This window comes from Helianthus annuus, chromosome 17 (assembly GCF_002127325.2).
Source record: "Helianthus annuus cultivar XRQ/B chromosome 17, HanXRQr2.0-SUNRISE, whole genome shotgun sequence".
In the NCBI taxonomy this organism is placed as follows: Eukaryota; Viridiplantae; Streptophyta; class Magnoliopsida; order Asterales; family Asteraceae; genus Helianthus; species Helianthus annuus.
The window spans coordinates 188774845-188789396 of record NC_035449.2 but is presented as its reverse complement, the minus strand read 5'-3'; the positions used below and the strand labels follow the sequence as shown (position 1 = coordinate 188789396).

General features: G+C 35.4%; 2 protein-coding genes and 1 pseudogene across 2 annotated transcripts; all 3 read right to left on the bottom strand.

The window, feature by feature from the left end:
- Nucleotides 1–1124: 1124 nt before the first annotated feature.
- Nucleotides 1125–5460, bottom strand: LOC110923512 (65-kDa microtubule-associated protein 8). The gene is made up of 9 exons (XM_022167594.2): nucleotides 5333–5460; nucleotides 5053–5256; nucleotides 3733–3990; nucleotides 2971–3183; nucleotides 2416–2725; nucleotides 2186–2337; nucleotides 1946–2107; nucleotides 1781–1858; nucleotides 1125–1542 (listed from the first exon to the last, which is right to left on the bottom strand). The coding sequence occupies exons 1-9, from the start codon at nucleotides 5405–5407 to the stop codon at nucleotides 1243–1245; spliced, it is 1752 nt and encodes a 583-aa protein (XP_022023286.1). The 5' UTR covers nucleotides 5408–5460; the 3' UTR covers nucleotides 1125–1242.
- A 1082-nt stretch (nucleotides 5461–6542) lies between these two features.
- On the bottom strand, nucleotides 6543–9927 carry LOC110925409 (annotated as a pseudogene).
- Nucleotides 9928–10428: 501 nt separating this feature from the next.
- Nucleotides 10429–13894, bottom strand: LOC110923546. The gene is made up of 3 exons (XM_022167620.2): nucleotides 13834–13894; nucleotides 12052–12561; nucleotides 10429–11081 (listed from the first exon to the last, which is right to left on the bottom strand). The coding sequence occupies exons 1-3, from the start codon at nucleotides 13892–13894 to the stop codon at nucleotides 10492–10494; spliced, it is 1161 nt and encodes a 386-aa protein (XP_022023312.1). The 3' UTR covers nucleotides 10429–10491.
- Between the last annotated feature and the right edge of the window lie 658 nt (nucleotides 13895–14552).

Sequence of the window (14552 nt, the reverse complement as noted above, 5' to 3'; positions counted from 1 at the left end):
TCAAAGTTTTTTATAGAAAAAAAAAAACTTAGTTTAAGCACGAACTTATATAGCAATTGAGTTTGAGCTTCACACGTCAAATTTGAAAAGGCTCGCATAGCAAACTTATTTTTAAGGCTCAAACTATCTACACACTTGGTGTGTAGATAGTCACCCCCAAAAGAGTTTTTTTGTCCTATATGCACACCCTGCAGTGTCGAGCTGTGGTCAAAGCGCGGCGTTTTGGTCCGGTCAACCAGACAAAGACTGACGGGTGTCTGATTGCGTTTTGGTCCGGTCAACCAAATAAAGACTGACGTTTTTGGTCCGGACAACCAGACAAAGACTGACGGCGTTTTGGTCCGGTCAACCAGACAAAGATTGACAGTGTCAGTCTTACTGTCAGTCTTTTGTCTGTTTGACAGGACCAAAATGCGGCCAAAGCTCGGCGTTTTGGTCCGTTCAACAGACCCGTCAGACACCCGTCAGTCTTTGTCTGGTTGACTGGACCAAAACGCCGCGCTTTAGCCACAGCTCGACACTGCATGGTGTGCATATAGGACAAAAAAACACTTTTTGATGTGCATATAGGCATATTGGTGTGCCAATAGTTACACCCATTTTTAAACCTTTACACTCTAAGATTCCTCGTCACTCCTCTAGCCTATCATTGGGGTTAATGTCTAATTATCTATCAAAACTCATGTTTATGCATGCTAATCTTTATTAACTATAATAACACGATTAATCACAAATAATCTAGTGCGTATTGTTATAATGCGAGAGGCTGCAGTACCCGACTAAATTATAAAATTAGAGAAATAAACAACTGAGATCCGTAACATGTATCAGATTAAGCAAACACATCCAAAAGATTCAACCGGATAACACAAATAATCGAACTCAGTAGCATGACAAGTACAACGTTGCTACATTAACTACATGTAGTCTCTTTATTTTTTTTTAAGGCGAATTTCTTACGATCCCCCTGTTGTGTGAATGACTTGAACCAAGACCAAACCTAGGTTTTTAAAATCTTTGTAACACCCCCATTGGTTATGCAATTTCTTTATGGTATTATGTTTCGTGTACAAAAACACAATTATAATATATATTTAATTTGACAATTTACAAACGCTCTAATATTCTCTACATTTACAAATAAGTTCATTAAGTAATCGAATACAATCAAATCATGATAACTTATTAATGGAAGTTTTCGATTAACACGAGTGGATTTGCTTTGACAATGTGTGGATCTTGTCAAGGCGATATAGGACTAAAAGATGTCGAGACAGTAGAGGCTTGATCTTCTCTAAGATGACGATCAAGACGACTACGTGGAAATCTCTTTGGACCTTGAGATCCCCATCCATCCTTTACATAGGATAAATTTTGAAAAGGGGATCTTACATTATTTGTTCCTTGTTGTATCCATGTCGAACCCCTTTTGAACTCCCCATCGTGACTTTGGTCTAGTCGACCACGAGCGCTCGTGGTTGGTCGGGTCAACATTGCTCTCTCGTGCAAAACCACTACTTTACTTTGTAGCAATTTCTTTTCCTACATGGAAAATCATAAATGTTCACATGTAGTTATGTTTCTTTTAGGCTCATTTAATTTGTTTTAGTTCTTATACATGCTCCCACATATACAAAGGTATGTTTTGAAAAAGAGAAGCAAACCAAAGATGTACAATAAATTACATCAAATATATGTACTAATTAATGTTTCATTTTTAATGTTAGTTTTAAGAAAATATACGATAAAGTATACATATTATTGTTAGCAAAGATCGTACCCTTTGGAGTCGTTGCTTCTCTTCTTCCTTTTCGCGTCTCGACGTGTTGTACTCTTCCATCAATGCCAATAAAGGCACCTACGCAACCAAACACGCATAGACACCTTCATAGTACACACATGATTACAATCATTGAATAATTTTTAGTATTAGATAATTTTTTACCTCGTCATATAAAAACACCTTCTTCCTTTCTTCCTCCCAACTCTTGGTCTTCGCAATCAACGAGTCCACCAAAGCTGGCATTTTGTTCACCATGACACGGGCACGCTCAGCTCGTTTTAGGTTCTTGTGAGCGCCTCTACTAACCGAATACCTATTGTCGTCCTAGAAAAAAAACACGTGTTAGTGACTTGATAAGTTATAATGTTAATTAGTAACAAAACAATCCGGCCAATAACTAACCATGTTATACTCTTCTAGCCATCGTTCCTCATCGCGCGCTAATGCCCATTTCTCCACCTTCTCCATAATCGTTTTCCTACTCAACGCTTCATCTCCGGCCTTTGCTATTTGTTCATCCATTCTGTTTAGAAGATCGGCATAATCCATCTCCCCTACCATGCTCAATAGTACGTTAGTATGCTTGATATCAAACTTTGACTATCATATATGTTAGAAATGAGAAATCTAACCACGCTTTATGGAATTAACGATATGGTCCATCTCAGACAATGGAGGAACCTCCATATGTGACCGCCTACAAATGTTTTCGAGCTCGCTCTGCTTCTTTACGAGAAGCTCTTTCATTTTGCTTGCTTTCACTTGATCTAATCTTTCTACTTCATCCTCCGCCTGCTCGATCATCTTAATGGCTAGGCTTCCTGGAGTGGAGATATTTTCCAAAGTCGTAGAACTTGAGATGTGTGAAAATAATTGACGGTCGATGTATGGTGTGTCCAATAGATCCCATAAGTTTTTCAAAGAATTCCCAAGATTGTGAAGCTGTGGAAACATTGAAGAGTTTTATGAAACAAGGATAGTAAACTTTGACCTTTTAGGTCAAAAATCTTATTTCTTAAATCCATATTTAACCATATAAGTAGAAAGATTATATGTCCTAAACTTTGGGACTCATAAAACTTGTTACATAGATACATATACGTGTTGGTGTTTATTAGGTGATATTAATAATCTAGATGACATTTGAGAAATAAGTTCAAATGTTAATTAGACCAAATAAAATTTACCTTTTCAATACGCGAATGTTTTTCTTCTTCTAGGGATTCTACTGTGCTATCTAGTTTAACCAAAACACGGTCACTCATGTTCTTGGAGAGGCCGGATAACTCGTTCAAGCTCGGGTGAACCTTTGTAATGATCATTGATGCATCCATTCCTAATGTAGCCGATAAGTTTTGGATCTTGCTTATGTAGTTTTTCACTCTTTCAAGCCTGTCACTCTTTATGAAATAACTTCTTAATAGTTAGTAAGTAAAAATCTTACGCCGGCCAAAAGAAAAAAAATAGCAAGTAAAAATCATCAGCTTTACACATTTATTGATGAAAATCGTCGCGAAATTAAAAAAAAAACAGGAAGGTGGTTGGGATTCCTTGTTGTTATTGTTTTCATATGAAGTTTTAATATTTATAAGCCAAATAAAACGATTTAAATAAGCATATATAAGTTATATATCTATACGAAACTACTTATGTTAAAAAAGCAATGACCAAATAAACACTTTTAACAAGTAATGAGACAATGGACATATTTACCACACGACATACACGTCCTTAGAAACTATTTTCGTCCGCAAAATGCAACCATCCGTGTAAATAGTTTCGTCGCCACGTTTCAAACGACAAGATCACAGACAAAATTATTGGTAATCGCAAAAGTCGAATTAAGTTGATTTTTTTCACAAATTGTGGCGAAAGATTTTCTCCTAGCTAAGTTAACAAATATTTTCAAATGAACAAGTTGGATCATAGATCCAGTTTGATGTATGTACCTTGTCGGCGTGAAGTCTTTGAAGCTCCATTTGATATTCTTCAAGTCTCTTTAATGAAAGATCGTTTTCATTTACAATAACATGAGGTAATACATCCTCATATTCAGATTGTCCGGCTATTTCTGCGGATATTTTTTGAATTTCTGATTGTATGGTTTCAAACTGTTTCATTCTCTCCGCTTTCTTAATTTGCAACTTCTGTAACGCAGGTGCAATCGCCCCCAGTTGCTCTTTTAGTGTTCCCGCCATTTTCTCCGGCTACGATATATACCATTAGACACGACCGTTTTATGCTTAGTTTTCAATATGTTACATGTCAAACATTACCTCATGCTGGTTGGAAAAAAGGTTTTTTTTTTTTTTTTTTTTTTTTTTTTTTTTTTTTTTTTTTTTTCTTTTGAGTGGGATCTGCTTTATCTCAATTAACGAATCTAAATGTGCTGAAATGAAAAAAAAAATCAATTCTAAGGGCACACGGGGTGGTCTGTTATACCACCCCGATCACGCGTTATTTTATAACGCTACACCGCCGCCGCCGTTAATTTAACGCGTTATTTTTTAAACGCGTGGAATTGTTAACGCGTTATATTTCGAAGTTGTTGTTGTGAAGTCTGACAATCATTTATCCAAATGGAATTTAAAGCACTATTTTATCCAAATGGCCGACAATATTTAAAGCTTCTATTTTCTAATTGGACCAATCTTGTATGTGAGTTGACAATCTTTTATTCAAATGGAATTTAAAATAAAAAATTAAAAAAATTTGGGAGTGATAGAAATCCATCACTAGTGATACCACCCCGCCTACATTTCTATCACTAGTGATAGAAATTTGGTTGATGACATGACATGATATGATTGGACAATGGGAGTGATAGTTTCTATCACTAGTGAACCACCCCGTGTGCCCTAACAAGTTTAGTTTTTTTTTTTTTTTTTTTTATAGTTGGTATGTAATGTGGTTTTCTCTTATAACATGTTAATTTTTTTAATTTTAACAAAATATTTTTTGGCATGCATGGTAATATAAGAAAAAAAAAATATATTCTGATATTTTTTTTTAAATTACATAATGTTAGAGAAAAATTAAATTTGCTATTTAAATACCAATTTTTTTTTTCATTTCAGCCCTCTCTAGATTCGATATATAACACAAAAGACCTTACTTTTGTAAAAGTAAAGAAAAATACATGAGGTGCAAATAAATTAAAAATAACCCAATTTTAGAAAAAAAAAATCAAACAAAAAATAAAAAGAGTTGTTACAATTAGTTAGTTTGACCTAATTAAAATAAAAAAAAATGAAATTGATAGAAGTTACCCTAGTAGGAAGTGAACGTTCATCAAGTGACAAAAGCAAATGAGTAAACTGAGCTTCAGAATCTGCCAACTCTTGATGCAAACGTGCCCGGGACATATTCGCATTGTCGACTTTCCTTCTATAAACTTGAAGACACTCGTGCTCCAGATCAACTAAAACTTTTTCTCGTTCGAATTCATCTTCGCCAACTTCATCCCATATCATCTGTTAGATCTCATAAGTCATGCAATGACATTGTATAAGTCGTGTAAGAACCATGCAACTAAAAAAAGAAACTTGCCTGTAATTCTTGTAGCAAATAGCCACAGGATGTCTCGAGCATTGCTGCGGATCGAGTGGCCTGAAGAGAACCCATTTGAAAATTAATTTGTGGAGGGGAATAATGGAGTTTTGAAGGTTAAATGATGGATGGATGTATGTGAGTGGGGTTTTGCTTAAAGGACAAGGTTGCAAATACTATAGAGTTGGTGAGTATATGAAGCTTCGAGTTCAAGAATTCATATTTTGCAAATACTATAGAGTTGGTGAGTATATTATATACATGTTTTTAAAGATTCTATTAATATATTTATATAGAATCACATTTAGTTGACCTTTTATTTATACAATAAAAAGAGAAGAGAGAATTGCTCTATAAAGTTACATATGTTTTTATCTATTAATCAATAATTTTAGTACATTTGGGTTCAAATCTTAAATCACTTGGTAGCTAAGAAATGTACCTGGAAAGGGTATTAATTGTAGTGTCCCTTTCTGAAGTTGAAGTTAACAAACAAGTCATACCTTGCATAGCCGTTTTAGATGTGGCTATAGGAACAAGTTTTTTTCTCTCTATGAATTAGGATGGACGATGTAATACGTTGTACCTATGTCCAAGGATTAGGAATTTGGATGTCACTTTCTTGACTTTGACCTTCCAACAGTCTTACCATTCTATGAATTTTATATGTATCTTCAATTTCAAATGTTATGTGTTCTATTACAAGTTTGAGTATTTGTTGTACTAGTGGGAATGCCCGCGCGTTGCAGCGGGTGTCCCGTCTAATATTAGAGTCAATTATGGTTTCCTGTGTAATAACTTGTCATGTTTAATGAGTCTCATAATTAAAATATGCCACATCAAGTTAAGCCTGGCTTAAAAATATACCAAATAAACAACTCAAGTTAAATAAAAAAGAAAAGTAACTGTATTCAAATTATCACATAAAAGAGAAAACCTTATGATGAAGTTCATCATATCTTTACCTTATAAATATTGTTGCCATAGACCAAATCACTTTCTTAAAGAAAGTGAGAAGCTAAGAGTATGGTGGGGTGGAATATAACAAGAAAATAAATAGAAAGAGAATTGTTTTATATGGGTCAATGAATTAAATGAGTGGATCAAGTGTTATACCAATTGGATCCGTCAATCCCTGTATGGATCAGATCTAGATCAAGACCCAATCCTAACATGCCTAATCTACATAACATAACTATGACTCATCATGTAGCAATGGTTTGTCTAACTTGACATCAGCTCAAGATCCCACAAACAACCTTTCACAAAAAAACAAAATACAACTCTACCGAGCAGTTGATAGATCTAAAATTTTAAAGGGCGAGTTTGGAGACCCCATTCTTCTCTTCCTCAACCATTCTACGATGATGAAAGACAACTCAAGGGGCTGAGAAGCGTTGAGCCTTGGGGTCACAATGGATGTGGTAAGGCGAGCTTACATCATCAAAAGTCATGGGGTGTGATCCACCAACACATTCTGTCATATTCTGTTATGTAACCTCCAAAGGAATCCATCCTGGATAGCTTCTTTCTTGCTCATGAACATCAAAGAAAGCTCGCACATACGCCTACAAATTTTAGTATTCCAAATTGGTTGGTTAACATACTATATTTAACATACATTTTTTAACAAGCGAGGATATTATTATGAAAAAACCAAGCAACACATACCAAGTTACTAAGGGAGACAACACAAATTGTGACAAGAGAATTGATCAAAATAAGATGTGAACTTTGCGAAGAAACAGTCCCATTCTGTAACATCTTTTAGCATATATGATCACATGAAAGTGAAGTGCAACTGCACGTTGTGGTGGAAGTTTTGTTACAGTAGTATTATCAAAATTAATTGTCATTTAAACTGAATTACTTTTTGATTCAACAGGTCAAAATCTTCAAGAAAAAAGAGTAATAATTACTCTCAGTTTCTTGTAGGGGTGCTAAATGGGTCGTGTTCGTGAGTTGACGGGTTCAACCCGACCCAAACCCAACCTGAACCCGAAAATCGTGTTATACATATGAACCCGAACAAGACCTGAAGTTCTGTGGGTTGACCCAAACATGACCCGTCCAACCAGAGTTTTTTAATTTTTTTCCTGAAATTAAAATTAAAATTTACTTAAAAACACAAATGTATATAACACAATTATATTAAATTATAAAATCATATGCTAATTTCTCTTTTGAAGTTATAATTATGGCATAAAATACACCCCCCATTTAATTTATAACATAAAATAAGTTGTAAAAAAATAATATAATATAAATGTGTTAAACGGGTCAACCCGACAACCTGATCGGGTTGACCCGAATCTGACCCGTTAACCTAAACGGGTTCGCCGGTTCAACCTGAAACTGACCGAAACCTATCTAGACTAAACCTAAAGCCGCGAATTTCGTGTTGTGTTCGTGTCGTATTTTCGGGTCGTGTCCGAAATTCACACCCCTAGTTTCTTGTCTTAAAAACAAATAAACTAAAAACTTACAATTTTAGGGAAAACGTTGTGAAGTCAATGGCTTTTGCCATCGCTGGTGATATCATTCGAAGACACGGTTCAAAATTATAACTGATGGTTACTTAAGCGGCTGCCAGTGGTTGGAGAGCTTTAAGTGGATTCATGATGACACCATCTATAAGCCCATATTCTTTACTTTCTTTGGCACTCATGAAGTAATTGCGGTCCGTGTCTTGGTTAATTCGGTCAATACTTTGACCCGTGTCGTATGCCAGATACCCATTCAAATTCGTCTTGTGATGCCAACATTTCATTAGCCTACAAGAATAATGCCGTCATTAGTTACCACCAAATATAGTAATTTCATTAGACATCTTGTGTTAAGTTTTTAAAATCGGACAAAAGAAGACATACCTGAATATACAAATCAGTTTGTCCACCTTGTGCGCCTCCAAGAGGTTGATGAATCATTATCCTTGAATTTGGAAGACTATATCTTTTTCCTACATTTTGTATAATACGGAGTATTTCACTAACTGAAATCCTAAAGTAAGTAAAGCGAAAGTAAATTAATACCTTTTGTGCGGGCACCAAGCAGGAAAGTACCCATACTGTAAAATAAACGAGTCAAAATATAATTTTTATTGATAAAACAGAAATTTACAAGTATTACGTAACGTTATAATAAATATAAATTGATTACCTTGCAGCAAGTCCGACGCATACAGTGGAAACATCGGGGCGGATATGCTTCATGGTGTCAAAAATGGCCATACCTAAAGAATCGCATAAATAAACAACAAAATTCATATTCAAGAATCACAAAAAAAAAAAAAAACAAAAAAAAAATACGAAGAGAGCAAAATACCAGCAGTGACCGACCCTCCAGGAGAGTTTACATACATCACAATATCCTGTCAATAATATTAAAAACGGTGACAGTAGCATGTAGTGAGCAGTCGTTAGAGGAATAACTAACTTTTGATCAGTTAAGTAATGGATCTGATCAAACCTTGTTAGGATCAACAGCATCAAGATATAAAAGCTGAGCAACGATAATGTTTGCCATATCATCATCAACCGCACCACCACAACGTATGATTCTCTATAAACACAGCCAAACACGCGCATAATTACTATAAATAGATTAAACAAAGTTCACCAGCACAAAGAAGGTACCCACGTATTGAAAGAGTTGACTGATAACACTTTAGAACCGCTCTTGCATCATCGGAGGTGGCCCTTGACCTTGTGCATATGTCGGGAAGTAGGGTGATGATGGAACTTGTACATCCTCCCTGCGTATTAGAAATTATTCAACAATTACAATAAATAAATAGATTGATAATAATAACGAAACAGAAGCACAGAACCCTACCTAATGGACCATATTCCCTGTCTTGAATTCTTGTCTAGTGACGGATAATCACCGGAATATACAGCTTTCACCGAAGAAGTCCTAACGATTTTCTGATTGCTTCTCAATTTACTAACATTCCTGCAAACAATAATGCTCACACAATTAAAATCTCACACTCGTGTCAGATAAATGAATTTCCCAACTGAACCTTTAGGGAAAATTTTACAGGGTTGTAATTCGACCGGCTTTGTTATATGGAACATAATGTTGAGCCATCGAGAAGACGCAGAAAAAAAAACGACGCAAAGGCCATAAGGAAATTATAAACCAAGAATCGATTAGGGGTATCAACTGGTTAAAGTTGATGGATTTGATTCTTACCAGATGCTTTCAAGGCCATGAGAATCTGGGGTTGAAGGGGTAGAGTTGAGTTGCCGACGCGTGTACGATTTCGCGATTTCGGGTCCGGTAATGTTGATGCCGTTTTTAACTGATGAGAGGATGAATTGAATGTGTGCCTGATCTTTCCTTGCCCACTTCTTAACAGGGTAATTGAGAGGATGAATTGAAGAAGGTGAGACCCTTCCTTTGGCCGCCTCCAATTCTATTGATGAAGATTAATTTAGGGTTCTTTAATTCCATGTGAAATCCCAAATTTAACCCTCTAGTGTCTTAAAATTTTGGAGAACTTGCAACTTAAATAGCTTTAAGCATCTTGTACATGTTGCTTTAAAATTGATACGCGTGGCAAAATTACCATCTTGTACATCACTTCTCATTTTTATAATAGTATAGATAGTGTTTCACTCAAACTTGGGGAACTAGAGGTTGTTAATGGTGTGTTATAAGAGTTGTTCTTAATCACTTTGCTAATTTAGGTCTTCTTTTTTTCCCAATAGATTTGTTCTTAATCACTTTGTTAATTTAGATCTTTTTTTCCAATTCTATATCAATTATTGTTGTTAGAGTGAATAAAATCGTTAATCGTACTGTCATTCTTCGTTGTTCATTTCTTTGGTGTTATTTTCAACATTAAACGATACATTTTACATAAGTTTCATCATAATTGAAACAATTTCAAGAATTCATTTTAATTTTACGAACCTCATCTATAAGAAAAAAAATTTATTACTCATTAGCCAAAAGGCCCAAAAATATCGTGAATCGACCGGTTCATTTACACGGTTTGAAGCTTCAAAATGTAAACTGCCAAACCATTAAAACCGAATAAAAAAACTAGGCTGTATATTGACTTTGAACGGTCCCAAGTAAAAAAAAAAAAAAAAAAAAAAAAATTAATTTTTATATAAACGCGTTTTGGTGCAATTTTACAACACAAACCATTAAATTAAGAAAACTGTAGCCAAAACAAAGCAAAAGATCACTGGTTCGTAATGTAGTATCTTTGAACTAGAAAATCGAATCACCGTGCTATCAATAACCGGTCCACATAACACTTGTTGGTCACTCGTTCGAGTCACGTTAAAGCTAGAAAAACTAATAGGAACCGATTCAGTCTTGCTAAATTCCGCCTTGAACGTCACAGAATGCCTCACCCTTGATCCAACACCAAGGCTCCTCATAGTAAAGTTCCACATCATGTAATTTCCCACTTGCAAATAAACCGTAAAATCTCCCACACATGAGTCATTAGCATCGCCCATGATAAAGTCTAGAGTAATTTTTCCGTGTCTTGAGAACCTTCGATTATACAAGATACCCGATGGATTGCCGGACACTAGCATGACTGCTCCTCGTCCTCGTGGGACCGCATAGTGTTTTGAGTCGATATACTTTATCATACCTAAAATGGTCCACTGTTGGACAACCTTGAAAGCCTCTTCGTTGGTATCGTCATCGAGTAGGATACCCTGAGAGGAGTTATCGAGAAAGGCCGGTCCAACTTCGAACCCGCTGTTCATAAACCCGTTATCTGCCAAAAAAATGTATAATCATACTTAGATAGCTAGTTCTTAGATGTGTATCTAGTATATCAATCACAATAATTAGTTGTCATTAGGGCTGTAAACGAACCGAACGAACACGAACGAGGCCTTGTTCGTGTTCGTTCGTTAAGGAAATAAATGTGTTCACGAACGGTTCATGAACACTTACCGAACGAGATTTTATGTTCGTGTTCGTTCATTAAGGAAATGAGCGTGTTCACGAACGATTCACGAACACAAGCGAACACAAATAAATTTGGCGAACGCGATGAAGGATAAAGGTGGATGGCCTAGAGAGTAGCACTAGAATTTGAATCCCTTATTGTGGAACGGAGGTAGATCATATTCGTCGATGTAAATAATGAGAAAAGAAAGGGAAATGGTGCATAAACAATGTGAAAGAGGGTTTCCTAGTTTAATTGTTAGAGTAATGATATAAATAAAAGTTTAATAGTATAAAAAATATAGATAAAATATATGAAAGTATAAAAAACTTTAATTAAAACACAAACATAAACGAACGCAAATGAACGAATGTTCACGAACACCTTACCGAACGTTCACGAACACAATTGAACGAACGAGACCTTTGTTCATGTTCGTTCATTTAACTAATCGAACGAAATTTCTTGTTCATGTTCGTTCGTTTATTAAACGAATGAACATAAACGAACTTCCCGCCGAACGGTTCACGAAATGTTCGCTGAACGTTCGGTTCGTTTACAGCCCTAGTTGTCATGTTCTAGTTTTTTTTTTAATTAGTCAAAAAGTTGACTATTTCCGTATTTGGATAATAATCAGTTTATTTAACTGTGACATATACATAAAGACATAAAAAATTGTCATGTAACTTATTAACACATGACAAAACACAATATATACATAACGACACAAAAAATTGTGTGTCGTGTAACACATGAAAAAAACACAATATATATAATCTTCATAACGACATACCTCCATATAAACGGGGACTCCCGATTCCGTTAACAAGAAGAGTATCAATGATAGGCCAACAGTCGTTGCTACCCGCGACACTTTGAAATTGTATTCCCATAATACCCCTTTGGATCTCGCGACTCATCGAATAAGCATAAGTTTGCCACATTTCACTCCCAAATGATTCTTTATAAATGAATACTTTGGACTCATCGGAACCGGAAACATTTACGGCTGTGAAATTGCTGGCACAATTCATGCTGCTTGGAGCAAGGGTGAATGTGAGGGTATAATAGTAACTTCCATCGGTTTTAAATGTTTGGTTGATCACACCATTTGGACCTAGTTGCAACCCGTGACCGTTTCCAGGTAGGGAAATGTTTCCGCCAGCTGTCACGTACCAGACCGTACCATTAAACGACCAACCGGGAATAACGTTGGTTTTGCTATTGAGGAGAACGAATTGGGAGGTCGAATTCGTCGTTAGGTTTGTCGGTTGAGATTCGAAACCCGAATTCTCAAGTGTAACTGTTTGATTTATAATGTATGTGAGTTTAACAAAGTAATAAATTAAATGTTTTAAATCACTAGAGGATCATATAGGGCTGAGCAGTACATGGTTCAGAACCGTCAGAACCAGGGAACCGAACCGGAACCGCTAGATCCAAACCGTATTTTTGTATATAGGGTCCGGTTCCGGTTCTTAAAATTGGGTAAAAACGGTTCCCGGTTAAAACCACGGTTCCGGTTAAAGAACCGCTAGAACCAGTTGGGATTATAAATATTTAAAACCCTATTTTATTAATGGGCTTTTCAACATCATACGACCATCCTAATTCTTATTCCCTTCTCATATATTCATTCCACGATCTCATCTTTCATCTTCTGATTCTTCTCCATCTATCAACCCTAACCCTAATTGCTATCATACAAGTTCATTTCCATCAACACCCTGCAAATACAAGTACGCTATTCTACATGACCTTTTTTTTTATGATTGCATATATTTTCTTTTTAGATGTTTACTTTCTGATAGTTTTATTTAGAGTTTGTTTTATGGTTTGAAATTTTTTATTATTGCTTTGCTACTTTTATTTTGGTTGGTTTGAACTTTGAATGTTGCAACTCTTAGTTAATGTTTTATATGGTTTGATTCGTTTTTATTAAATTGTTAATTTTCTGATTTAATTATCAACCGGTTCCCGCGAGAACCGTTTACACGAGAACCGTTTAACCGGTTCGGAACCGAACCGGAACCGTTATAATACAGTTCGGTTCCGGTTCTTAAATTTAGCAATTAACGGTTCTGGTTTGGTTCCGGTTTGATTCGGTTCGGTTCGGTTCTGAACCATTGCACAGCCCTAGGATCATATAGTGTAAGAAATACATATACCGTTAAAACTAGACGAACCATCCAAATTGAATAAGTCGGCATGTTAGAGATTCAAATAGTTTGATTTTGACAATTTTTCGATTTAACCAAAAAGTTTTGGAGCTTAGAATTGTTCAACTTTTATGATTTTGTGCTTTTGGAATATCATGTAGCTATAATTATGTATTATAACCCTGAAATATGTATATCATTTCAAAAATTCAAATACAAACAAATGTTATTTAAAAAAATAAGTAACATCAGTTTAGACCGTTAACTGATGAAATGAAACAAGCTGTTGTGGCCAAAATACTCAAACCTAGAGGGTTTGATTTATCGTTTTACTAGTACCATAGTTAATGGTTCGCCACGCGATTTTTGTCAAAACCGATTGAACCAAATTGTAAACACTCCTAGTAATAACATACCTTTAGAATACACTGTCGATACCAAGAAGACAAATTTAACGATGATAATCGTGAGAGCCATTGTCCACCATGAACTACTGAGATTATTTGAGGTTTAGAAAGAGGTATTTATGGAATAAAAAAAGTGATGCCTAAGTCAACTCCCTTTGGCCAATTCATACAGGCGATCAGCTTCTTAATATATTTTTTTTATATAATTGGTCGTCACCAAGTTAGAATAATAAAAAGATAATAGAGTTTTAGTCTTTTAGATTAGTACTTGAATTAAATACGTATTAATAAACTATTAATTCTTTAAAAAAATAACAGAAATTCTATGTTTTGAAGAAATGTACTTTTGTATCAAGTCAAAGCATTGATGAATGGTTTTGGATAAGACCACCCGTAGTGGGGCGTGATTTTAAAAAAAATTGGAAAAAAACGCCCCATAACGCCCCCCCTTCCATTACACTAGGCGTTATAGGGCGTTATATTTGAAAAAAAATGGGTTGAGCGTTTAAATTAAAACGCCATGCACAAACAATACTATCCAATCACTTGAGAGCACTTGCCTGACAACTTTGACCAACCAATACTATCCATCCATATGTTTGTTTTTTTTTTTTTTTTTTTTTTTTTTTTTTTTTATAATGATTGGAAGGGGCATTATGGGGGCATTATACCAACTACACCACTTTTGCTATAATGCCCCCTTGCTGACTAGGACGCCACGTGTCGTA

Excerpts from the sequence above, each read along its gene's own strand:
- LOC110923512 (XM_022167594.2), bottom strand. The coding sequence starts at position 5,407 with ATGGGTTCTCTTCAGGCCACTCGATCCGCAGCAATGCTCGAGACATCC. Across the intron at positions 2,338-2,415 it reads CGTTAATTCCATAAAGCGTG|GGGAGATGGATTATGCCGAT; the intron begins GTTAGATTTCTC and ends TGAGCATGGTAG. Across the intron at positions 1,543-1,780 it reads AGAAGCAACGACTCCAAAGG|GAAAAGAAATTGCTACAAAG; the intron begins GTACGATCTTTG and ends TTTTCCATGTAG.
- LOC110923546 (XM_022167620.2), bottom strand. The coding sequence starts at position 13,894 with ATGGCTCTCACGATTATCATCGTTAAATTTGTCTTCTTGGTATCGACA. Across the intron at positions 12,562-13,833 it reads ATCGACAGTGTATTCTAAAG|TTACACTTGAGAATTCGGGT; the intron begins GTATGTTATTAC and ends TAAATCAAACAG. Across the intron at positions 11,082-12,051 it reads GAGTCCCCGTTTATATGGAG|ATAACGGGTTTATGAACAGC; the intron begins GTATGTCGTTAT and ends TTTTTTTGGCAG.